Source organism: Megascapheus bottae, chromosome 19 (genome assembly GCF_031878675.1).
Source record: "Megascapheus bottae isolate mThoBot1 chromosome 19, mThoBot2.hap1, whole genome shotgun sequence".
Classification (NCBI taxonomy): domain Eukaryota; kingdom Metazoa; phylum Chordata; class Mammalia; order Rodentia; family Geomyidae; genus Megascapheus; species Megascapheus bottae.
This window is the reverse complement of record NC_143527.1, coordinates 26329496-26353929: the sequence shown is the minus strand read 5'-3', so window position 1 is coordinate 26353929 and position 24434 is coordinate 26329496. Positions and strand designations below refer to the sequence as shown.

Here is a 24434-nt window from a genome sequence, read left to right as displayed (position 1 = left end):
TTGTGCAAAGTACATTTTCCCAAAGGTTGGTGGACTCAGATGTAATGGTAGGAGGTAGGTCTTAGGAGTCAGACCTTTTCTCGTCTATGTGACCTTGAAGCAACTCCCTTCTCATTTCCTCTTTATATAACAGCACCTGTAATGCTCAGCACAGGTGTGACGCTCTCTTAATGAGAATTCATAGTGAGTCTGAGCTAGTAGTAGCTGCTCTTATGGTAGGAATATAGTCCCTTCATGTAGAAGTACCATGACAGACTTAATCTTCAGGGCAAGCAGTGTCCTGGACCTTAATAACTCAGTAATAGAGGCCTGTCTTCCAGCTACCAGCACTTGCAATTCCTCCTGGAATGCTTTCTCTGGAGGTGGAGCTCATTTTGCCCACCTACGTGGCAAGTCAGAAGAACTATGGAATTAATGATCTGTGAGTATTTCTCAGCCAGGTTTGGTAGGAAACTGTATAAACACCCCAGCTCCCTAGCTCTGGGTGCTTAGCTCTGGGACACATGCCTGGCACTGTTTCCAGAATCTCTCAGTGGGATTACATACCTCTCACAGTGGAAGCTAGCCTGCTAGCACACCCTTTATTGATTTCTTCTCTCCCTTATCATATTGTCCCACTACTTCTTATGATTTCTGGGAACAATACCCAAAGTCCATTTGAACAAGCACCTCTTGTGCATGAATGCTTGTGAGATGCTGCTTCTGGGGTCACACTCAAATCAAGACAGTATTCCCCAGAGTCCTCAGTCATGCTGGTGACCATCAAACTTCTTCATTCCCACAAATCTCCTAACCGATCTCAGGTAAATGAAGTGGATATAGACTGGTTGACTCTGACATTCCAGAATGGGGCCTAGGAGTCTGAACTCCCTAAGAAGGCCCTGTGATGCTGGGGCACTGGTCTGATGTCCACACTTTTGATCAGGCTTGACCCGTGGAAGCTCAAATCGCGTGGCAGGGGTGGGGAAGATGTGGTTGAGTAACACTGGCCTGAGACAGCTCTGTAGAGGAAACCAGGAGCCTGGAGTTGGGTCCTGAAGTCAAGGGGGAAGCAGATCATTTCCAGGAGGAAGGAAAATGAGATTTGCTGGGCCTGAAGCCATGCCCAGTGTGTGCAAGATTTTGAGCGACAGACCTGCCTAGAATTAATTGGTACCTTCTAAAAAGTTGAAGATTCAGAGGGATAGCAGTGAGAAAAAGGCCTCCCAATCCTCCAAATACATTCTCCCTGTTCCCATCCCTGACTCTAGGAGAGAAGGATCAAGTGGGCAGTTTGGTCCCAGAGCAGCACTACTGGAGATGATGGCTATTATAGAAAGTGGGAAATTGTGGGAAGTTTGTAGTCATTGGGGATGTTTCCTTAAAGGGGATTGTGGGTAAGAGGTCCCTTTCTCCTTTTTTTTCTCATTGGCTTCTGATATAAGTGGTTTTGCTTTGAAACATTTTCCTACCATGATGCACTGCCTTGAAACAAGCCCCAAAGCAATAAGGACACTTGATTATGAGCTAGAACTTCCAAAACTGAGCTAAAACTCCTCTTCCATTTATATGCTAATTAGTGCAGGTATTTTATAGTAGTGATGGAAAGCTACCTATCACACCATCTTTTCACACACAGGAGAACTTTGTCTTCCCCCTTCATTGAGTCCTGTTGGTTAATTTAGCTCAGTCATCTCTCTTATTTTAAATATGATGAGGCAGATAATCTAAGTCACATTCTTGAACTATTTTATATTTTTAATGCCTTCTAATTATTTCGTGTATGTACTAAGAGTCACATGATTTGGTTGTGAAATAAGACTCCAAAGATCATCTACGTTCACATAATTATTCTGTCATTAATAATACTTGGATTATTGCCGCAATCAACAGCATATGAAGGGCTCACAAAAATGACTTTCATTATAGAAATTAGAAAACTGAGACTGAAGTCATCCAGCAGTTTGGTATCTTTTCTGCAGTCTCAATATCTCAGAGTAGAGTGAAATGCTCAGCATCATTTTGTCTTTTCTGTGCTGGGCTCAGTTGGTTACCAGACTCCTGGTCAATCCAATACTTTCCTGGGGCCCGCTCATCCAGGAGGAAGGCAACTCTATGGTACCCCCTGGTGGTTACATGGGGATAAATCCTAGATGCCTTTGTACTTGAACCCCAAAAAACTTGGTAGACCCTAGAAAGGTCTTTGAGCTCTAGATCTTCCCTCTGCAATAACAATGTTCAGAACTTGAAGAATAAAAAGCAATATTTTTTCCATCATCATCTAAGGTGATGATGCACAACAGCTACAGTTCCGAAACCCCACTAACAGCTCAGACATCTGGTCCTTTGCTTGCCTTTACACATGCTCTCTAAAGGAAATCCCTTCAGTCCTAAAGTACAGTCATCCCAGAGTGACAGCTCACATAGGCTTCCTGTCTTCTAGCCTTGCTTTCTGGCAAAAGGTCAAGAAATCTTTTAATAGCCTCACACAAACTCAAGCAACCATGGCCTCTACAGAAAACTCCGGCTCCATCTCCAGAGAATACACACCTTGCCTCATGCTTACCTGTATTCACACCTGTACCATCTGCAATTGCCTGGCCCAAAGCACCTTCCACAGTGTTTTCTGCAGAAAGCCAAGAACATAAAGTCAGACTTTCTTGTCTTTCCAAATGTATCCCTGAAGGGTAAGCTAAGCTGGAAGCATCTTAGAGGGAATTGGTGGTGATATGGATAGATAAGATTCCTTGTGGAATGTCCCTGCAAGATATACAAAGCAGCAATGTCTCATAGCAGACCGAGGAGCTCCCTCTCACTACCTCTCTCCCTCTGCTTTGTACTTTCTCCAAGATGCAAAGTCCCAGGGTTAGCAAAGCAGCTTGGAATCACAGAGAAGCTCCCTAAGGAGGCCTAGTATGCACAGAAGAAATGATATCAGGCTTAGACCTCTGTGGGTGACTGACCTGATAGACAGGATGCCATACAAAGGAAAACAACAACAACAACAAAATGGATCTTTAAGGAATGTAATGGGCAGAGCTGTGGGTCTTAAGCATTTGTGGTCAAGAGAAGGTGGGCCACTGGCTGAATCCTTTGGGGGATGGTGCATTCTCAGATTGTGAGAGCTTTAACTCACCAGGGCAATCTTGGCCAACCTATGATAAATGCATCAGGGAGAGGGCCTGGAAGCAGAAGGCTACCACGGTAGCTGTAGTCCCAGAGGACATTCTGATTTGATTCATTGGAACTCCTAAGCCATTTCCCATCACTACATGTTTCAGCCCCACAAGGTACTGTCTATATTGAGAATTGTCTTCACATTTGACCACCCCCTCAAACAAATTTAAAAATTCAGTCAGCAGCAGGCTGTGTTTTACTCATTTTTGTCCTATGCCTGGATACACTACCTCATAGTCAAGCAGCATTAGGCAGGTTATCTATACACAGTGTGGCTCCTGATTTGGGTGGCTCCTGAGACTTGAGCTGAACACAGAGGTAGGAATACCATCAGGAATCCAGCCCTCGCCCTGGGGCAGGCAGTCTGGCTAGTGTACATCAGGGAGTGACATATCTGACCCTCGCTTTATTACACTTGTCACCAATGGCGGCAGGCACTGAAGAGCAGGAGACATGATCGTGCTCGCTCTTGCACTCTCCCCTCATCTCCCTGTCGTCTTGAATAATGGCGACTCTATTATTCTTTGAAATATAAAGAATATCAGAGTTAGAAAGGACTCCAGAGGCAATCCACTCACTCTCTTCCCCAGCTCAGAAGGTGGTTCCAGGGAATCTCTGAGCTGCATGGGCCTCAGGGTTTGAACTGCTAGAATGAATCATGGGCCCATGTTCTCTTGCTCTCCATCATGCTAGGACCATTCACTCAGGTGACCTCTCACTCACTTATTTTCTTCATGTCAGGCATGCGAATGTGGACACAGGGGCTCTCAGGTTCTTTGATAGTCCTCTTCAGGAGCTTTGCTGAGTGGAGGCTGGGGATCTGTTGTGGGGTGTCACACAGAAGATTTGGTTTCTATGGTAGACAAGAAGCCCTCGTTTCATAAATGGGCAACATTCTGACTGGTGAGGATAGGGCAGGGATGGAAGAAACAAGTGGTCAGACTAGGTAGAAGAGATAATATGGATGATGACTTGGGAGACGAAGAGGACTTAGTGCCTCTGAAGAGTGGATTGCAGGGTCTTTGGAGGGAATAATTAGATAGGGGGCTGGAACTCCAGGCTGATTGGGAAGAGAACAGCAAAGGTGGGTGCCTAACTGGTCCTGACTTTGTATTTGAGGCTTCTAGCCTTCCTTCTTGGAGCCTCACCGTTCCCTTCTGAATAATAGACCCAGGTGTGTAGAATGCTGCTGAGCTGAAAAGCTTGGGTAGGACATAAGCCTGCTAGACATGTTCGTTGTTGAAATTAAGGTTCTTCAGAAGGGAGGGGCTAGACAACTCCCACATGGAGGCCTGGGTTCTGTTGTAGCTCTGTCATGAGCATATTGTCAACTCAAGTTGATATATGGGACATATAAGGAAAAAGCTTGATGCCACAGAAAAATGCCAAAGAGAGCTTGGTGCTGAAACTAGAAGTTCTTGGGCCAAATGTGCCCTGCATAATTTGATATGAGGATGGGTATGACCAACCAGAATTGATCTTTCAGGCCTGGAAGTGAGTTTTCCCCACTTTTCCTGCTCACCAGGAGCTCTCATTTGAGAGCTCATGCCACTTGAGCTTGTGTCCCTTAATGTAAACCTCCCGTGTCTCACACCCTAATAACCTTTAGGCTTATCTCCCAAATGAATGAGAAGCACATTGGGCCAGAGGCAACACCTTTCTCTAGGGCCTGCCTATCTTGCCTTTTATTCGGTTCTTGGCTCCACATCAAATTTTGCCATCTTGGCATGGCTTCTAATTGGGACTGGCTCATTGTTAGGAAGACAGTCCTGCATATTACAGAGCCACTTATGAGTGTCACTGACCTCTTTCTTCAAACAATGACAAATGTCCCGTGCATGCAAAATTGCCCAGTTGAGATTCACTTCCCTGAAGGATAGGTAGACAGTTCTTTTTAGGACATATGAGAAGAGATAAGTGTTAATTTTTTTTTCTCCCCTTAGAGGAAGAAGAAAAGCACCAAACTAAGTGGAAGTCACAGAGGAAGAAAAGGCAGGACCTTCCCCCATCATGGTTTAGACACCTTGAAGACTTTGGTCCTCCTATGAGATAGTCATGGCCAGCCTAATTCTCACCGTTATTGGTTCAACTGTGACACCTGCAAGAGATATTGAAGTCCTTACCTCCAGTATCTGTGAATGAGACCTTATTGGAAATAGGATCATTACAGAAGATCAAATAGAGTTAATTAGCATGGGTCCTATTGGTATCTTTAGAAACACGACCTTTGAATACAGAGACAACAGAGCAACACCAGCTATAATCTAGAAGCTAGGAGAAAGGCATAAGGTAGATTCTCCCTTATAGCCCTCAGAAAAAGCTATCCTAGCTGACATCTTGATTTGGGACTCTCAGCCCCAGGAACTGTGAAATAATACATTTCTGTGATTTAAGCCATTTTTGGATGTGTGGGTTGATTGTAACCTTACAGACTCAAGCAGAGACACAGAGGTGGCAGAGAACAGGAGAGAAGACGCAAGTGCTAACAAGAGCCAGAGAACCTAATACCGTACTTTCAGCACAGAAGCGTGGAAATGCCTCACAGTTCTCACATGAAATATTTTGTGCCAATCACTATGAGTTGTAAAACTACCCGGAAAAATTAACAGCCTCCATACATGCTAACTACATCCATCATAAATTCATTTTTAGTTTCTGTTATCATATCATTGTCTCTGGGGACCCTGGCTTGTCATCATCTGCCCTTTATAATTTATTCATTTTGTTCTTGCCAGCATCCTTTCTACTTATCATCCATCTTTACAGTTGTACATAAAATTAAATGGATCCTTCAATGGCAGGGCTGTCAGGGAAGGGGATGGCTTTGTGAGGAAAGCCCCCAAAGGCTTGTGGAGGTTCCACTAGAGGCCCCTATGGGTGTCAAGGGAGAGATGAAGTGGGCAGAAGGAAGAGAAGATAGAGAGGAGGAGAAAGGAGAGAAGGTGAAGATGGGGAGGGAGTGGGGAAGGGAGCTTGAAAACAAAAATAAAGAGGAGGAAAATGACCAGAAGGAAGAGAGGAGAAAATAAGAGAAAAAAGGAAAGAGTTAAGAGAAAACAGGATTTAAGGAAGAGGAAGGTGAGAGGCAAGGGTAATGACAGAAGAGACACCCCGAGACAGCACGCTAGAAATTCAACTGTGCTTTTTTTTTTCATTTTCCATTTCACCATTTTTCCTACTAAACTCAAAGAAGGTCACACTGAATTTCCATAGAAATGACTGTCCTGAGTTGCAATGACCTGAGTCCAGGAGTCTCCACGGCAGGGACATTGCATTTCGGTGAGGCTGACTGAGGGAGGGGTGGGAGGCAGCCTGGAAGAGTGTGTTAGTTTGTTTTGTATTCTAGAGTTGCCAGAGTGAGGACACAAAAGCCAATCTTTAACTAGTGAATTGGAACTTTAATGTTTACCAAGCAGACACAATTCCCCCCCCCCCAAACTCCCTTTTCACTGCCTCTAGGCCTCCTGCTAACTGGATCCAGCTCCCCACCCCCACCCCTTCCTGCTGCTGAGGGAGCAGAGTGCTGGCCATTGCTAGTTCTAGTCACTGGCTTTCTCTAGTCACAGCCTACCCCCTGAGACTCTATTCCCAACTTTAGAAACAGATGGGCTCTTCCTGGAAGGCAATTCTCTGCAAAGTCCTAAAGGCTGGAGCAGCTGAGATTAAGCATCCGGGCTGTACTTTAAGGAACACAATTCTTCCGTGAGGTCTCCTATGCACACCCAGGCCCTGGGTAGGTAGCCCTCAGAGAGGCTTCTGGATCCCTACAGCATCTCTCACTTGGCTAGGTTGGCCAGCCATGGCTCCTGGCTTGCTGTGAATACACATCTATAGACTGTTTCTGAGTGCTCTAAAATACCTGATATGTTCTCAGTTCTCTGTTCCCCGACGGACGGTTTTATAGTAATTCTTGCACTCTGTAGGTATCTGGGTCCCCTCTAAGCTCCTAAAGCAATTGGCAGTGCTACAGAAGTGGGTATCTTGGTTGATGGTAGCAGAGATCCAATGCTATTTATCAATTCAGCAAATCTTGGTCCTTTATCTATGCGGGAGAAGTATGTCCTCCTCCCAGGGTGGAGAGGAGAGGCGGAAATGGTATTGTACTCATTACATAGTAAATGATTAACCAATATTAATTATGATTATCAATCAATTGTCCACATTACCCATTTTCTAGTAACATCTGCTGCTGTTGGTCATACTGTTAATTATATTTGTGTGTTGGGCTTCTTTCTCCAACTTGACAGGCAACTCCAAAAGGAAAAAGGAGAGCTTTTTTTCTATCTGTGTGTCTTATGGGACACCTGGGGCAGTGCCTTGTGTCTATTCCATTCGCTTCTTGAGAAGCTGCCCCATAACGAATGTACTCTATAAATAATGTTACAAATGTCGAGAACTGAAGTGAATAGTCTGCATGAGGCCAGGAGAGTGTGAGACTGAGAGGGAGAAAGACAGTTTAGAAAAAGTGGAGTCACCCTCCTAAATTCTTGAAGAAAGACCCTGACCAGGCTTTGTGGTTTAGTAATCTCATTCTACTAAAATCATGTCAAACTAAAAAATAATAGTGCATTTGTGATGCAGGTCCAAGGACGAATCAATCAGCTATCAAAACAGCTTTGATGAGGCTGATTCCCATAGAAATGGACCTCTGATTTAAGAGAATAGCCATTGTAGTGTGGTTACTCAGCTTGCATTTATCCCAAGAGAATGTTAGCTTCTTCTCCCCATCCCCAAATGAAGACTGGTGTTACAGGGACCTCTAGTTCTATCTCTGCTGTTGTTGCTGCTGCTGCTGTTGTTGTTAATGGTGGTGGTAAGGTGTGTGTGTGTGTGTGTGTGTGTGTGTGTGTGTGTATACGTGTGAGTAAGAGTAATAGGATTATTTTGTTTTCTTTCCTCTGTAACTTGTTGGGAAACAGAATGCACTGCCTACCCTGTCTTTCCCCCCTTTTCTCTCCTCAGTGAGAAAGTGAGGAACAGATTTTAATGGATTGAATTTAATGGATTTTAAAGTCTGGAAAAGTGCCTAAATTGCTGAGGTTACCAGTTTTCCAAGTTCTTCTTTTGTTTTGTTTTTTCAATTTCATTTTCTTCAGTCAGATGCAGAGTATACTCGCTGGGGCATCTAGTGTGGTCATTCCAGACCAGAAGAGGTCCTTCTGTGGCCTCTAATCGAATAGGTAACTGTGAGCACACCCTCGGCTGCTGGGGGTCTTATGTATTATTTGGTTGGGTGAGAGCATTTTGCTCAGTCCTTATCCCGGCATATGCCAGTGGCATACTCTCTGATCGCAAAAAAGAGAAGCAACTAACAATAAAAATGTCAGGTCTGCTTTCAGAAATCTAAATGATTCAACTTTAAAACCTAATTTTACTGGGTCATTTTATTTTTCATTTGTCTGCTTGCTAGTGTGTGTGTGTGTGTGTGTGTGTGTGTGTGTGTGTGTGTATGTGCCCTGGCAACTCAGAACAGCAATTCTATCTTTTCTCCCTGTCCCTGCCCTCTTTGAGGCCATGCCTGCCCTGAGAATTGTGTGAGGAGGCTTTTGAGGCCATGAATCTCCCAGAGAAGCCTTTGAAGAAAGGATGATGTTTCAGGCAGCACATGAGGACTCTAGGCTATGTTTCAGGGTTACTGTTGGCCTTTATCTCCACCCCTCCCTTTCTCTAACACTCGTACACATTTCTTTTTACCTTTCCTCCCAAACTTGACAACCTGTCTTTGTGATTTTAGAGAAGAAGAAGAAAAAAAAAGAATGTCACTAGATCTCCCAGTATGAAGGATTAGCGTAGATTATGGGGAACAGTGTTAATTATCGGTGTGTGGGGGAGGGGAGGACTGGCGTGTGGCTCCAATGCGCTCCTGATTTCCCCCGAGTCTTTCTGCCTGGTAATAAGCCTTCTTTAATCTGGCAGGCCCCTTGGTGAAATCAGCACCACGGACAGTGATATTGATTGCTTCTGAGAAACCATCACAGCTGCTCAACCAAATTACCTTTGATATGTGACCTTTAATGTAATTACTGCAACATCAAAGTATTTCTATAAATTATTAAAGAACTAATACACTCCATCATTTAGCTATCCTATTATATGTAAAATAAACAACCACAAGTTAATGTTAGATCCTCAACAATTCACACTCGCTACTGGAATTCTCCGAATTCTGGGTTTCTTAAGCCAGTTTCAAAATCCTCCCCCTCCCCCTCCCACCTTCCTTCTTTCTGTTGTCCTATTTGATTCTGGCTTTTTAGCCATCATGAAACTTCCCAGCAATCTCTCTCTCACACTGATGAAGGGCCTCCAATAACAATGTGGTATTTTCTATTCCATTTGGGTGGCTCTAAAATATCTATCACAATCTCCCCCAAAACAAAGTACCATAAACACTTTATTAATCAGCACAAACCTTTCTGAGAAGCCTTTGATTATTTTACAATATGGCTTTATGCTTCACACATAACGTGGAGCGATGTGAAGCATATTTTTACCATCCTACAGAGAGGACCCAGAAAGTAATTACTATAATATATGTGCATGTAGCTGCGCCACTAAAAAAACCAACTGGGAATGGCCACCCTACAAATGCTGGGCTCCACACAAAATCTGTGTGCGGTTCCATTTCCATATATTTGCATCTGCGGGTATGTTATTAAGATGACTCAGCCCCGTGCTTTGCAATCACAAATACCAAAATACAATACAAAGGCTGTCTTAATGGAAGGAAAGGCTAGTGTCATGCCTCACTCCCAACCCGAAGGGAAGAAAGAAAAAGGAAAGCTGCCCCGTGTCCGTGGTTTTTTCTCTCAGTCTACCTGGTTAACCTTTCCTGCTGGGGGTGAGGTTGGGGGTGGGGTTGGGGGAGGGCAGCCACAGGAACGTGTGTTTACACTCGGTTTGCTTGGCAAGAATGTAAACACGCATGTCCAAACATTGGAGTGCATGGCTAGAGAACACACGTGCGTCCCTGCAGAGCCCATTGTATACGTTTAAAACACCGCGTATTTACAAATCCTTTAAATTATACCCACAAACACATATCTTTCCATTTATCTTTAGATACGCAGCAGCCGTATATCTACCCCCCCCCCGCGCCCCGCCTCTCTGAACCCACAGGAGACACGGCACAGACCCTTGACCTGAGGAACACTTCTTATTTTATGGTGATGAACTAGCCTCGATAATAGCCATGGCTGATATCACACCCAGTTAGGGGGGCCATAAATAATTCTCCTCGCCCCGCACAGAAGCTATAAACCAGGGCCGAGGCACCATAGTTTATCAAAGACGAGGGCCCGGCTCCTTAAATAAACTGCGGTGATCTCACTCTCCGCGGCGGCGGCGGCGGCGGCGGCGGCGGCGGCGTCTGCCTCCACCGGGCGGGAAGGCGCCCCTCCCATGGCGGCCCCGGGCTTCCGAGGGAGCAGCGGGGTGGGGGTGACGGACCTCTAGCTCTGGTGCTGGGTGGCACCTGCAGGTCCCGGGGTGGGGGGCGAAAGGGGACAGCGCGGCGCTCCGGGCTGGGATTGGGGTGTGTGTCTGTGGAGGGGGGGTCTCCAGCATCTGCTGGCGCCCCGCCCCAGGCCGTCTGCGCGGGCAGTGCGCAACAGAGCCACATCTGGACTCGGTGGTGGTCACGGCCAAGTTCACCCTCCCTCCCTCGCCTCTCGCTCAGGGCTGGACGGCGGGGAACCCGGGTAGCCCCGAGAGTCTGCGCCAGGAGCCCGTGCGCCCTCGAGCCCATCCCGCGGGCGCGCGAGTTCCCGGGTGCAGGCAGGCGGCGGCGGTGCCCCCCGGGGCCACTGTCTCCTGCCCGTCCGTCTTCTAGTCTGTCCTCCCGTCCATCCGCCCGCCCCTGGGGTAGCCCGGCCTCCCGAAGTCGCCCCCTGTCGGCGCGCCGTCCGCTGGCCGTGGCGGGCACCACTTACCCCGGGCAGAGTCTTCTGCTCGTGCAGCGCGCTCTGGGCCTTCAGCGCTGACTCACGCTCGCAGTAGGTGAGGAACGCGCAGCCTGGGGAGGGAAACAAGCGCCGAGAAGGGTCAATGGGGCGCCCCTGGCCGGCCGACGCGCCCTGCCGCCCGCCCTCCGCGCCCCCGCTGCGCCTCCGTGCTCCGGGCAAGCTCCGCACCTCTTTCCCTCCTGAGCACTCTTCCCAGAACTTCCCAGCCTCTCGCAATCCCCGTCCTTCTGCCTCTCGTCCCTCCCGTGGCGTTTCTATTTGACTCTCTCCGCGGAGTCCCCACCCCTACTCCATCACACCCTTCACCCCGTGGGTCCCTGTCTCTGCCCCCGGATTGTGGTGCCTCTGGGTGTCTTTGCCTCCCTCACCCCTCCACTTTGTCTAATCCAAATGCTGGCCGGCCCTCCAGACCCTCTGGAGCGGGCAGTGTTCACCTGTAGCCCCCTCCCCCGCCCACACCACTTTTAGCCACACCTGGCCACGAACTCTGTGCCCTGGCTCTCCAGGATGCGGGCGGATGCTTCATCAGAGATGAAGGCCACCAGGCCTGACAAATAAAGGCTCCATCTTTAAGGAAGATGCGCCCCCCCCCCCAACTCCCAGATCTGGCTGTGCTAAGAAAATGAACAAGGCTGTCATATGTCTCTTGTGTCCCTTGCCCAATTCCTCTTGTGACATTCACAATGTGGGGAGGGGGGATCTTCACAGACCTCTTATTCAGAGATCTTGAGATACCCAGTTCATTTAGGTACAGCCATGAAACTGAGGCCTGCTCTTGCTCTTCCTCTGACTCCTTTGGGATCCCCAATGCTTTCTCAGACCTTCTCTCGGGCCTCAGTCTCTCAGGTCCAGGGTGATTTCTAGAGTCAAGTTCACATTTTCCTATGGACTGATTCTAACAGCCTCACACTATTGTTCTTCAGGCTTCAGAAGAGCAATCTACTAACTTGATGGTTCACCTTTTAATGCTGGCCCTTCAGGCACTGTAACAAGGGGCTGAAATAGTTTTGTGATAGGAGAATCTTGGGGGACATTTCTCCCAACCTCCTCTATCTGCAAGTATGGTTGAATGTGGCTTCTGAGACCTGAAATGCTGGAAGTCAAGATGAAAGTCTAAAAGCCCATTTTATCCAGAGCAGACGTGATTCCTTTGGGCACCAGTCATCTCAGACTTTGCAAAATCCCAGAGAAGGAACCCTGCAGGATAGTCATCCCCTCTTGTTCCTCATTGTTTCCTTAGGTCCCCCCTCCCATCACAGTGCTCACAGTCTGCTCCCCATGTATGCTTTCTTACCCCATTTTTCACTTCTCCCAACCCCACAAGTCTTTGATGAATCTGGTTTTATTCTACCTATTTCAAGTAGGCGTATTGACTGCACTAGACCACCCACAAAGAACTTCCTTTCCTAACTGCCCACAGCCAGCCATTTAAATAGCCCCTTCTCATGGTCATTTATTTCTGGAATGGCTGTTCTATGCTGGTACAGTCCCCTGTCTCCTGAGGCCCCGGGGCCAGCACTCACAGTTCCATGCATATACCAGCCCTTGTCACCAGGCTTGCTGTGGTTTCTTGGTGTTAGGGCACAGAGTGTTCCCAGAATCCTGTGCAATGTCTGACTCCTCCACTTCCCACTTTGTGCCCAACAAATCCTTCTCCCTCCTTTTCTAACTTAGAAATTACTCCTGTACTCAGTCCCTTCCTCTCCTAGCCAGAGAGGAAAGAAGGAAGAGACTGTCTGTGTGAAGGAACCATAGAGCAGGAAGGAGGAAGCAAAGAGAGGAACCTGGGAGGTGGAAATGTCAGTCCCCAGTGCCCTACCTTATTCTACCTCTTGCCAAAGTGCATCCCTCTCTGATCTGCCCAGCTCCACAAGGCCCATCCTCCCCTCCTTCCTCCTGCCTCCTAGTCACTGGCAGACGGTTATTGATGGAGACACAGGCACTGAAATGAATAGCGGTCAGAGGCCCCCGTGACGTCGGCCCTCGTGCTGCCGCCTGCCTCTCTCAGGGGCATCTTTCCTCCTGTCCCCTTGTTGGCCTTGTCTTCTGCCTGCAACCTAGAGGCAGCCAATGCCTCAGCTGCACTCAGGCAAGCTAGCTTGGGACAAGGTCAGGGGCAGGTTTGGAGAGAGAGGAGAAGAAAGAGGAGGAAATGACCATAATAGGATGGTCCAGGATAATTAGTGAAAGATTCCAGTGAAGAATTTGTTGCTTTTGTCCAGCTTCCATGAATTTCTGCCACTGTTTCTGTGAGAGATCACAACTCCATCACATACAATGATCTTTCAAAAAAAAAATCCAAGGCTCTGTATAATATAACATCACCCTGCTATTCCCACCTCTGAATTTATGTCCTCCTGGCCATCCACTTACTCACTGTCTGACTTCAATCCTCCTCCTCAGCTTTGCCAGCTTCACTAGGCGCATGGGCTTTTGTGCACAATGAACCCCATTCCTCCTTCTACCTGCACGTACCTTGCATTTCTGCTCAAATGTGACCCCCTCAGTCACATTTCCTGACCCCTCATTTAACACCATGCAAAACTCGAGCACACATACTCTCTGACCCTTGCTTGATTTTCTTCTGTCTTTGTCACCTCTCCCCACTATCCAACACATTAATATCTATTTGCTCATAGATTGACAGTCTCTGCCTGCCTTGGTGAGGTCAGGAACTTAATCTTGTTCGGTTTCTGCTTATATCTCTGTGTTCAGAACAGGGGCAGGATTTTCACATACATGGTTGAGAGCATTGAATATCTTCTAAATAAATAGGATAGCCATAGGTGTATCTCTGTGTAGTGTGTGTGTGTGTGTGTGTGTGTGTGTGTGTGTGTGGTGGGGGTGAGCTGTAGAAATGGGGCTCAGAGCCTGCTGAGTGCCTTGAATGCCAAGGTACACACATCCTTCATCATGGCAAGGGCTGAGGTTGCCTGTGAGGGCTGATGTGCCAGTCACTGCGGGTGGCTCTACTCCCAAAGCTTCCCCAGTCTCAGGCCCAACAGTGCATTCTCACTGCACCTTCCTGAGTCCCGGATTGTCCACTGAAGTCATAGGTCATTATTGATTGGTCTCTATGAACCTCATGTGCTCATCTATAAAATGGGAGAAGTATTTGCTCTCAGAGCTTGTCTAGAAATCTACCACTGGGCCTTGGTGAGTGGGACCCATTTTGGGGTCTTTTATAGAGGTCACCTGGGGCACTCAGAGCCCCTACTCAGAACAACTATCCATGACCTTGTGTTGTTCACTGATGCTTCTCAGGGTTAAGGAGAGGGTCCTCAGCTATGAGGTGGTTGTAGCTTGAAGAGGATAGCATCTGTCAACCTCAGCATTTTGAATCAGCCAAACTCACTAATAGGAGGATACACTCAGGTACACCCAGAAGCATCCTTGCTGTGGCCCTTTGGGAACTCACAGTGAAGGTAGGAAAGAGAGACTAGTTATGTAATCACACAGGATGGCGTGAGATGGGTCTGACAGAGCTGGACATTAGGGGCCTGAGAAAGTCTGAGAAGGATAGCTCCTCTCTAAAGAGTGACTGGTAGCACAGAAATCTCCTCCTGGCCAGGCACTAGTGGCTCACACCTGTAATCCTAGGTACTAAGAAAGCTGAGATGTGAAGGTCACGGTTCAAAGCCAGCCTGGATGAAAAAGTCTGTGAGACACTTACCTCCAATAAACTAGAGAAAGCTGGAAGTAATAGTGTGAGTTAGCTGGTAGAGTGCTAGGCCTTGAGCACAAAGAAGCTTGGGGATACTGCCCAGGCCCTGAGTTCAAGCCCCAGGACTGAAAGAAAGAAAGAAGAAAGGAAGGAGAGAGAGAGAAGGAGGAAGGGAGGGAGGGGAGGAGGGAGCCGGGAGAGAAAGAGGAAGGGAGGAAGAGAGAGAGAGGGGGGTGAGGGAAAGAGAGAGGGGAGAGGGAGAGAGAGAGGAGGAAGAGAGGGAGAGAGAGAGAGAGAGAGAGAGAGAGAGAGAGAGAGAGAGAGAGAGAGAGAGAGAGAGAGAGAGGGAGGGAGGGAGGGAGAGAGAGATCTCTCCCCCTGATTCAGGGCCTGTGTCTTGATCCTAAAAGCATACCGTGCTTAGACTCACCAAGGAAAGAACAAAGGTCCACTGTGGCCATTTGAAACAGCTAAAAAATGAAAACCACTGAAATGTACCCTAGGGCAAGAGATTTTTATTTGCAAACTGTGAATACTCTATAGCAGTTAAAAAGATAAAATGATCATAAATGTCCTAACTTGGAAAGCCATATCATCAAATGGGAGGGAAAAAAAAAACCAACAACAGCAGCAAACCAATCCACACCATGGAGGCATACTCCACTTTTCCATACGTACTCCTGTCTGTATATACATGGAAAAGATAAAGTGAAGGCGTCCCATAGAGCTAAAAATGGAGCAAAGGCTGAAGAGGAGGAACATGCCCTCATGATTGTCACTTTTTCTTGTTTGGTTTGACACATTTAGACCCAGAATATATTTTACACGTATAACTAACTTTAAGGGAAAAGAAAAACAAACACAAGGACCCGTGTTCTGAGGGGAGGAGGAAGTAGTGAGCCTAACAGAATGCAGGACCCATGCCTGTTTTCAGGAGACAAGCATTGGCTTGCCTGACAAACACTTCCTGAGAAGGAATTGATGGGACTGCTGTGCTCCCTGATTTGGTGCTTTCTTGTGATCTGGAGCTGGGTGGTGCAGCTATGGGCTTTGAACTAGGCTTCCCCCCCTCCACAGCCCCACCGCCCCGGAAGCTGTAGATGGCAAAGATTTTGGAGGCCCTGAGTTCCTGGAGGTCAAATTCATCATTCATCTCCCATCACTAGCCTTCCATTCTTGTAGGGTCCTGCCAGCTGAGAGGCAGGGCTGGTGCAAGACTCTAAGACAAGAAGCTACACATATAACACAACAAATGACCTCATGTTGGCCCTTCCATCCCCACCCTACTTGTTTTGATAGTTCTTCCTAGCACTAGCTCATCATCTCCTCTTCCCACCCCACCTTCAAGGGTTTCCACATTCGGTCTCAGCCCTTCTGAAATGTAGGATTGAGCAGAATAGGACTGCAACTGGTCAGAACAGGAATGAACTTTGGAAATCATCTGGACTGCGGCTGGGAGCAGAGATGACATAATTACAGAGAAGTCACAGCACAGGGCTGTCACTAGCAGCTGGTGGCGGGGGCTCCTTCTCCCTACAGCTTGAGAAGGAAGGACCTCATGTCACCTCCTTTGGCCCAGACTGACCAGTCTTTCCCGATCCTGTTCTATTCAGTGTGCAGAATCCTTCTGTATCCACTTAACCTGGTCCTGCTTCCTTCTGTAGTTACTTGTACCTTCTATTTGCCAGTTTCAGGTTTGTCTGTTGGAATAGCCTGCAGTGGCTAAAATGCCCTGAAATGGCATTTTCCATGGCTCTAGGGCCAACGGAGGGCTAATCTCCTAGCTCGGGTGCTTGGGGGTTTGGAGTCCCCAGGGCTCATGAGGGAGCGGGTCCCATGACCCTCTGGGAATTACAGGAAAAGGTCCGAGTTAGGAGGAAGCGGGCATGGCTGAGGCAGGTGCCAGCTGAACCAGGCAGAATGGGTAGCTGGAGGCATAGTTAGGTGACAGTGCATGGCAGCTGTCTTTCAGCAGGGAAGCCTATAGACCCTCGGGCAAGTGGCAGTGCGGATGCCTGGGAAGGTAGGCAGGGCCGTCTTCCATGTGGGGGAAAAACACAGCATAGGAGCATTAATTGTACAGAGATGGCAGTAATTTACAAAGCCCCCACAAGCGAGGATAAAAGGCCCTTGTCATTGTGAAGTGAAGGAAGTACAATTTCCTGCCCAACTTGGAGCAGGGCTGAAGCCTGGGGTGTAATCATCTCGGAAGGAAAGGCTCCCGATGTGAGGCGCTCCCCCCACCTTCCCCCAGCCTGGCCTCGGCTTCCTACTAATTGAATTACAGAATTAGCCAGAGGAAGGTGGCCTTAGAATAGGAAGATCTGGACTTTAATAAAACATCAGGTCCTTCAGGCTCTGGAAGCAGCTGGCCTGGAGGAAGTGGAAGAAAGTGGGGGTGGGAGGAAAAGGCAGCAGGAGCCCCACTAGCCAGACCTAGATGCCAGAGAGGAGAATTGGTTGTAAGCTCACCACCAAGCCTACGAAGCATTTACCTTGGGATGTAAGCATACATGATTGGCGTGATCTCAGCAGCTCTAGGAGTTGAGCAGAGCTCCACTGAATAGTGCAGGAAGGAAAATGGGCCTTATTGTGATGAGGCTATGTGCTACATCGTTGCCTCAGCATTTTCTGCTTTTAGTGTCCAGAGGAAAGAGATGGCATGGAGTTGAGATGGCTTATCGCCTTCTCCATTTTCTTTCTAGGCTAGGAACTCCCAGGGAACAGGACCCATTATTTCTGTCTCTTGCTGGGCATAGAATAGCAAAGTTCAGATCCAGGGATTCCACTGGATGGTGGATAAGGATCCACAGACTTCAGTAGGCTAAAGGACCAATCTGTGGGACTTTTGCCAAATGTCTCTCCCTTCCAGTTTTTCTTGTTTACACCTTAAATGCTGGAGAATTACATGTCTGGTGTTGGCTACTTCATCTTTATAGCACAGTAGGGAAAAAAAAGGATCTAAAGTAGGCATGACATATTGATGGCCTCTTTTCTCTTCTGGCAAAGAGCTCCCACATCTCTGGCTGATGGGCCCATGAGGATCAGGGAAGAGGCGACTGGCCCAGGGGGAGGCCTGGCCTTTCTCATGACAGGCAGACAGGAGAAGATAAGTTGGCCCAGCTAACTACATTGGCCAGGGTTTGTTCCTGTAGCCCTAGAGCTGCTCATGTGCCCCTTCTCTGAGCTACCAGCTCGGGTGGGTCCCCAGAAAAGCAAGAGGGTGCTTTCTTCATATACTTCTTTAGCAGAGGGCTTTTCCTTGCCAATGTGCTGTCACACCCCTGGTTTTATCACTCTTACCCTCACAGTGTGGATGTAAGGTATAGCACAAGCCTTTCATAGTTCAGGTAGAGTTTGGAAGACGCTGTGTGACATGGCTATGGTGACAGGGCAGAAGCCTGTTGTCTCCTGAGGGTTGGTTTGGGGCTCAGTCTCTACTAGAGGCCTTGGGTAGTAACTGAAGACAGTTTGGGTGTGGAAAATTCTCAGAGAAACACTGAGGACCTTTCTTGGGTGGGAAGTTCTTCCCTTCACACTCTCCATCCCATGCTCTTCACTTATGCGAAAGAACTCAAGGGTGGATCTGTTCCTCCTGCAGGGACCTGGATGAAGTCATTCTGAGGTTATCACCTGACCTCTCTTTGCTTCTAGGGCTCACTCAAATGTCAGAGTGCAGCACTCCATGCACTTCTATGCACAGAGCACTAGTGGAGCATCAGGATTAAATTTCAGATGAATTCAGGGCATTTGCTACACACACCAGTACCAAGACGAGTTTTTGCCAGAGCCTAGAAATGAAACATGCTCCTTTCTCATTAACCTGGTAAGGAGTTTATATCTTCTCATTCTGAGTTTTCTAAGAACTGAGAGATAAGTCAGATTTAGCTCTCAGAGGTCTCCATGGTATGTGCAAAATGGATGGATAACAGATATGCTCCTTCACCTTTAACAAAAGCAGAGTTGGGAAGAAAATCACCTCTCTCTTCTCTCCCAGCTTCCAAGCTTGCTGTCCACCTACCTCTACCCAGGGATTCTCCCATTTCATCAGTCTGCTTGTGATGTTGTAGATTCACTGATGACCTGGGTACACAGTTTGGCTCCATCTGACACTGTGAGCTCCTCCGTGAATGGGAGCCTCATGTTGCTCTGAGCCCAAGCCTCCCTGCATCATTTGTTGGGTTCAGTGTGGGTCTTATACATGCAGAGAGACTTGCTCAATATCAGTTCATTTGCATGGGATCCTCTATTACTAGAGCGTTATATGGTGGCTGACATAGATAGAGAGGGTTAGTTTTCAAGAACAAAATCCTTCTCTATGCAGAGGAAAACTGAGGCGATCTGTTCTTCAGTCCTTCAGCTGCTCTTGAAGTCCTCACTCCTATTGTTGGTCCTGAAACTTGCCCAGATGTACATCTATTGTTTTCTGTCCTCATGATATCTTTGTATTTGTGTGTGTGTGTGTGTGTGTGTGTGTATGTGTGTGTATGTGTGAAGAGAGAGAGAGAGAGAGAGAGAGAGAGAGAGAGAGAGAGAGAGAGAGAGAGAGAGAGAGGAAGAGAGAGAGAGAGACTTTCTGACTGCCTCTTCCCATGAAAGGAGACCAGATTACACTAGCACAGCCATGGACTTAGGAATTTCCTTGTGGGACAGATCTTTCTTTCCAGTCAAATTGCTTCTATGTCAACTCTGAGGCTTTGCTCTTCCACGCTGACCCTAGGATGCCTTCTTGGTCCAGAGTCCTCTACTAGATAACTGTGAGTCCAGTTCAATATCTAGGTCTTCAGTGTAATATTTCCCAGCTTCCTGGGTCTTGCCAGTTCTCCTTAGTAGGAACCCTTTCAAGTTCATGGTTTACCGCCCCCCCCCCATACACATGTGGGGTTAAAACCATTTTCTGCTATTCTAATCTGTGGGAATTGAATCCCACAACAAAACTATAGCTCATAGGGCCAGATCTCTTCACTCAAGTCATAGGATCAGATTTTCTTAAGAGTGGAGTTCCTAGGGGTGACTGGATTGAGCTAATCAAAATTTCCACTTTGATTGTTCTGAGGCTAGGCACTCTGGATCTGCCAGATGAGATGAATTAGTCTTGCTTCTCTCCATTGGCTCCTTCCTACCAATCCCTCACTTTAACCAAACACACACACACACACACACACACACACACACACACACAGTTGTAAAATGAAAGCGTGAGGTATCTTTTCATTTCATCTTAAGATAGTACCTCTAATCCTAGCACATTGTTTACTAAATCTTTTGTACCCATTGCTTATTGGATCTTTTGTATATGATCTAATTAGTTGGCTCAGTTTCTCAGTTGTCTCTTTGGGTGTGGTACAGGGAGAGGGCTATATTCTTGGCTTCCACACCCATGGCCACCCTTCCCATCTGTCACCTCCTCATGCCTGTGTGTCTGCTATGTGACTCACATATAGAGTAGATCTAGTCCTGGTGCAGATCTGGTTAGTTAGCCCTAAAGCCAAAGCACATGCCAGATGCAGTGGCTCACACCTGTAATCCTAGCTACTCAGAGGCCGAGATCTGGGGATCATGGTTCAAAGCCAGCCCAGGCACAACAAAGCCGTGAGACTCTTATCTCCAATTAATCTCTAGAAAATGGGAGGTGGGGTGTGGTTCAAGGGGTAAGGTGGTAGCCTTGAGCTGAAGAGCTCAGGAATAGCGTCCAGGCCAAGAGTTCAAGCCCCATGATCCAAAAAATAAAAAGCAAAAGCACAAACCAGACACCAGTCCTTCTGTAAAATACTCTTCCATCGAAGTGCTGAGGCTGGAGGGAGAACCCTGGTCACATTTGCTGACTCCTTTTTTTGCTGCTGCCCTCAGGTTAAATAGTACTAAATGCCTGTGACTGAATTTGTCTAATGACATGGAGTAACACCCAGGCCCAGTCAGAAAACTGGCTTAAATGGCTGTGATCATGGGAGAAAGACCATGCTGTGCCATGGCCTGCCAAAACAGGATGAGTTTGTTTCTCTGCTCTTAGGAAGGAAATCATATGTTCCAAACATTGATCTTTTAAATATGGGACTCTCTGCTATTGGACTTTTCAAAATAGCCCCTCTTGGATGCTGAGGTTGGATTTTCTTGGTTAGCATATGCAAATATATATATATATATGTATGTATGTCCACAATTTTCCAGATGATGAAAGACATACCCCTGCTTTAAAGGAGATCCTAGATAAATATAGAAATATAGCAAGGCTAGTTGATTAGCATGCAGCAAACATAGCAACCAAGCCTAGATTTGTACAGGGCCTGTTGGTAGCACAAAGAACTCCAACAAACCTTCACCGATATTTGGTTAAATGTTGGACATTATCCTAAGTGTTTCCAATGGATTAACATACATAACACTACTCCATAAAGTGCTATGATTGTCATCCCCATTTAAGAAATGAGGAAAACTGAGACAAGTTTCAAAACATGTGCAAAGCCTTGACAAGTCATGGGAGAACTGGCATGTAAGCCAGAGAAGGATATTATCACTGGTCATGTCTGAACCCTAGATGTTGTTTGTGCAGGAGGTTAGTTAACTCTGCCTGGAATAGAATTCAGTTTATCGTCTTCCGATTGAATCCTCAGTCTAGAGTGGCCTGGAGAGAAAGACTGGCTAGGAAAAGATTTCTCTGATTTATGAAGTAGGTCAGATTGAGGTACCCATAAGGGCTGGAGCCAGAAAGAACCCTATCCCTCTCCAACCTCCTCTAGACACAGTCCTCACTATATTTTCTTACTTTCTGTTCTTCCTTTACTCTCTGCTATCTCTGTTTTCTTACTTTTCTCTCCCTTTCCTTTCCCTTCCTTTCCTATTCCTTCCTTCATCTTACTTGTTCCTTTTCATTTATCTCCTTTTCCCCCCAATCATGACTAGAATTCCATATTTTCTCTTGTATTGTCCTGAGGACTCCAGGCTGTTTGAATTTTCCTAAGCCTAGATGCGACATGACCTTGAGGTTTCAGCTGGGGACTCTGTGAAAACCGTCCTAATCCTGCAGCCTGATTGTTTCTACCCACAGGATGCCCTGAGTCATAAGAAGGATGGTGATTTTGGTGGGAGGTGTATCTAGTTCTTCCAACAGCCTCTGTCTTATTCCAGAAGATAATTTAGGTAGCCTTCCCCTGAACCTGAGAAAAGGAGTAATGATACTTACCTGCTGGGGTAGCAGGTGTCTAGCAGAGCATTTTGGATGCAGGGAAGGAAGGAAAGGTATTAACATTGCTATCATAGTCAGAAGGAATAGTTGTGGTGTGATGCTTAAAATTCCCTATAGTGTGAAAAATGACTTTGGCCTTTAGACTGTCTGGTGTTGTCTGCTTCTGTTTATGGACCTGTATGTGTCACTTGACTGTACATGCAGACACACACTCACTGTGAATGGGGACCTTCTTTGTATTTCCTGCACAGTAAAGCCAGCACGTGCGGGGCTCAGTGCCACTGATACTTTGCATTGAGAGTCTCAGATGCAAGTGTGTTTTGTTTACCTCATGTATCTAATATGCTAATGACAGGAGGCAGTAATGAGCTGGCAGGGACCTGGGTGACAAAGAGCTGGCTTCATGCTTCCCCTAAGAGGCACTGATGTGTTGATTGTTTCTTTTGTGAGAAGAATTGCCAAGCCTGGAAATGAGAGCCCAGAGAGCAAGAGAGATAAAGTGGGGTGTTTCTGGATCCTACACTCAGAAAGGGACACCCAAGAAGAGTTCTAGAGGGTAGGAGCAAGAGGAATAGGTCCCCAGGTGGAAGGAATTTGATGAGGCTTGACCACATCATCCATTAGGTTCTTAAGAGGATCTGGTGAGCTCCTGGATGGGGGCACCTAACCTATGTGCACTGGTCCTGGTGTGTGGGATGGAGACAGAAGCACAGTGTGAGGAATTGACAGTGGCTTGTAAGTTCTTGAAGTTAAATTGCCCTTAGCAAGTCAATATATAGCTCTCCATTTCCTTTTCTGTGAAATGGGCTTTATCTTGTGCGCTCCTGAGTTTATATCCCTGGCATCTAGGAAAATCCTGGCTTGAAATGGGTCCTCAGTATCTATGAATGAATGAATGAATAAATTAATGGGTGAGAGGAGGGAAAGACTAAGAAGTGCATATCTGTCTTCTATCGACAAGGGAAAGGATGTATGCAAAGGCCAAGTTTAAGTAACATCTAGTCATTGAGAAGACAGGTCTGCCTTAGCTTCTAGGAATGAGTGAGCAGAGCGAGTATCGTAGAGACTGCTGAGCCAGTGCAGCCTTGAGCCCTGAGGAGAGGAAGCAAGCAAACTTGGTCAACTTCAGGCTCGAAACTACCTAAGAAATGGAAATGGTCAGTGCATGGAAATGTGTCTACCTGGTTGTCATTGAAAAGAACTGGGCAGATTCATGAAGGAAAGAAGGACTGAGACCAGCCCAAAGTCCTCATGCCCTTCTTGGGTGAATAGCAGGAAGTGAACTGGGCTTGGGAAGAGGGAGAAAGAAGTCTGAGGTACTTACGAGTTCCTAGAGGTATACAGGGAGGGCTCTATTCTCTGTTCTCACTGACCTGGAGAAGGTCTGCATACGGCTGAGAAAAGGTTTAGCATGAGCCAGGATCAGGATTTAGTGGGCTGCACCAGGAGAACCCACCCTGAGGCCTGACATTATCCCCTCTTTGATGGGTCTAACTCTTCAACTCACTTTGCATCCTGGATTTATTCTTTCCCTTGATTTATATTAGCATATTTGTTTTAGGTCCTGTCTTTGTCTCAGCTGAGCTGACAGTATTCCATAGCCAAGGAAAGCCAGCAAGAAGTCATGGCTCTTCTCTCTGGAATTTCTCCTCTTGAGATATAACTCTCATCTAAGGCTAAACATAATAGCTCTTGCCTACAGCAGCACAAATGACTAGGGTGTAAACTTATCTCAGATGTCTGAGGTGGTATCAGACATGTAGGCTGTGCTGAAAGGTACAGGCCGAAGGCACAGGCTGGGTGTGAAAGTGAGAGGGACAAAGACATATGTAGATAGCCTTCTACCCACCGCTGCCCCCCCACCCCCGCCGCCCGTCCAGTCCAGTAAATTGTGTACAAACACTAGGCTGGAGAAGACCAGGTTGGAGGATGAAGCCCTTTCTCTCAAGCTTCTGGACTTTGGGGTTGTTGCTTTCTTGTCTATAAATCCTTCCCTAAGTAGCAGACAGGTCTGAGAAAATATATGCAAATGAAAATGGTAAGCACAAATCAGAAGGGAAGATTTTAATCCTGCTTCTTGTTAGTCCTTCCCAGGAAGAGGCCCTGGCCCCTGCCAGGTTTCCTGAAGGTACATATTTTCCTCAACAAAGGTTCAAAAGATGCTGTTTGCCCATGACCTGTGGAGAGAAGAAAAGAAGAGGGGAAGAAAGTCCATTTGGCTTTTATAGAATCCAGCTTGGGAAGGCAGAGGAGGGCATATGATATATAGTATGTAGTCAATAACTGAGTCTCGGCTGCAGAGGCTCTGGGAAGCCAGAGACAGGAGAGAGAGAGAGAGAGAGAGAGAGAGAGAGAGAGAGAGAGAGAGAGAGAGAGAGAGAGAGAGAGAGAGAGAGAGAGAGAGAGAGAGAGAGAGAGAGAGAGAGAGAAATGTCAAGGGTCCTTCCTGAGGGAGGTGGCCAGAAGTGAA

General features: G+C 47.0%; 1 protein-coding gene across 34 annotated transcripts in view; it reads right to left on the bottom strand.

The window, feature by feature from the left end:
- Nucleotides 1–24434, bottom strand: part of Celf4 (CUGBP Elav-like family member 4) — a 265499-nt gene that overhangs the window by 185002 nt on the left and 56063 nt on the right. For 33 of the 34 annotated variants that reach the window (XM_090353186.1, XM_090353187.1, XM_090353195.1 and 30 more), the window contains exon 2: nucleotides 11085–11167. In XM_090353186.1, coding sequence (XP_090209312.1) covers nucleotides 11085–11167 — 83 coding nt within the window. Of the gene's footprint in view, nucleotides 1–11084; nucleotides 11168–11285; nucleotides 11351–24434 lie in introns of those variants that run through there. The other variant, XM_090353219.1, reaches the window with a different exon arrangement.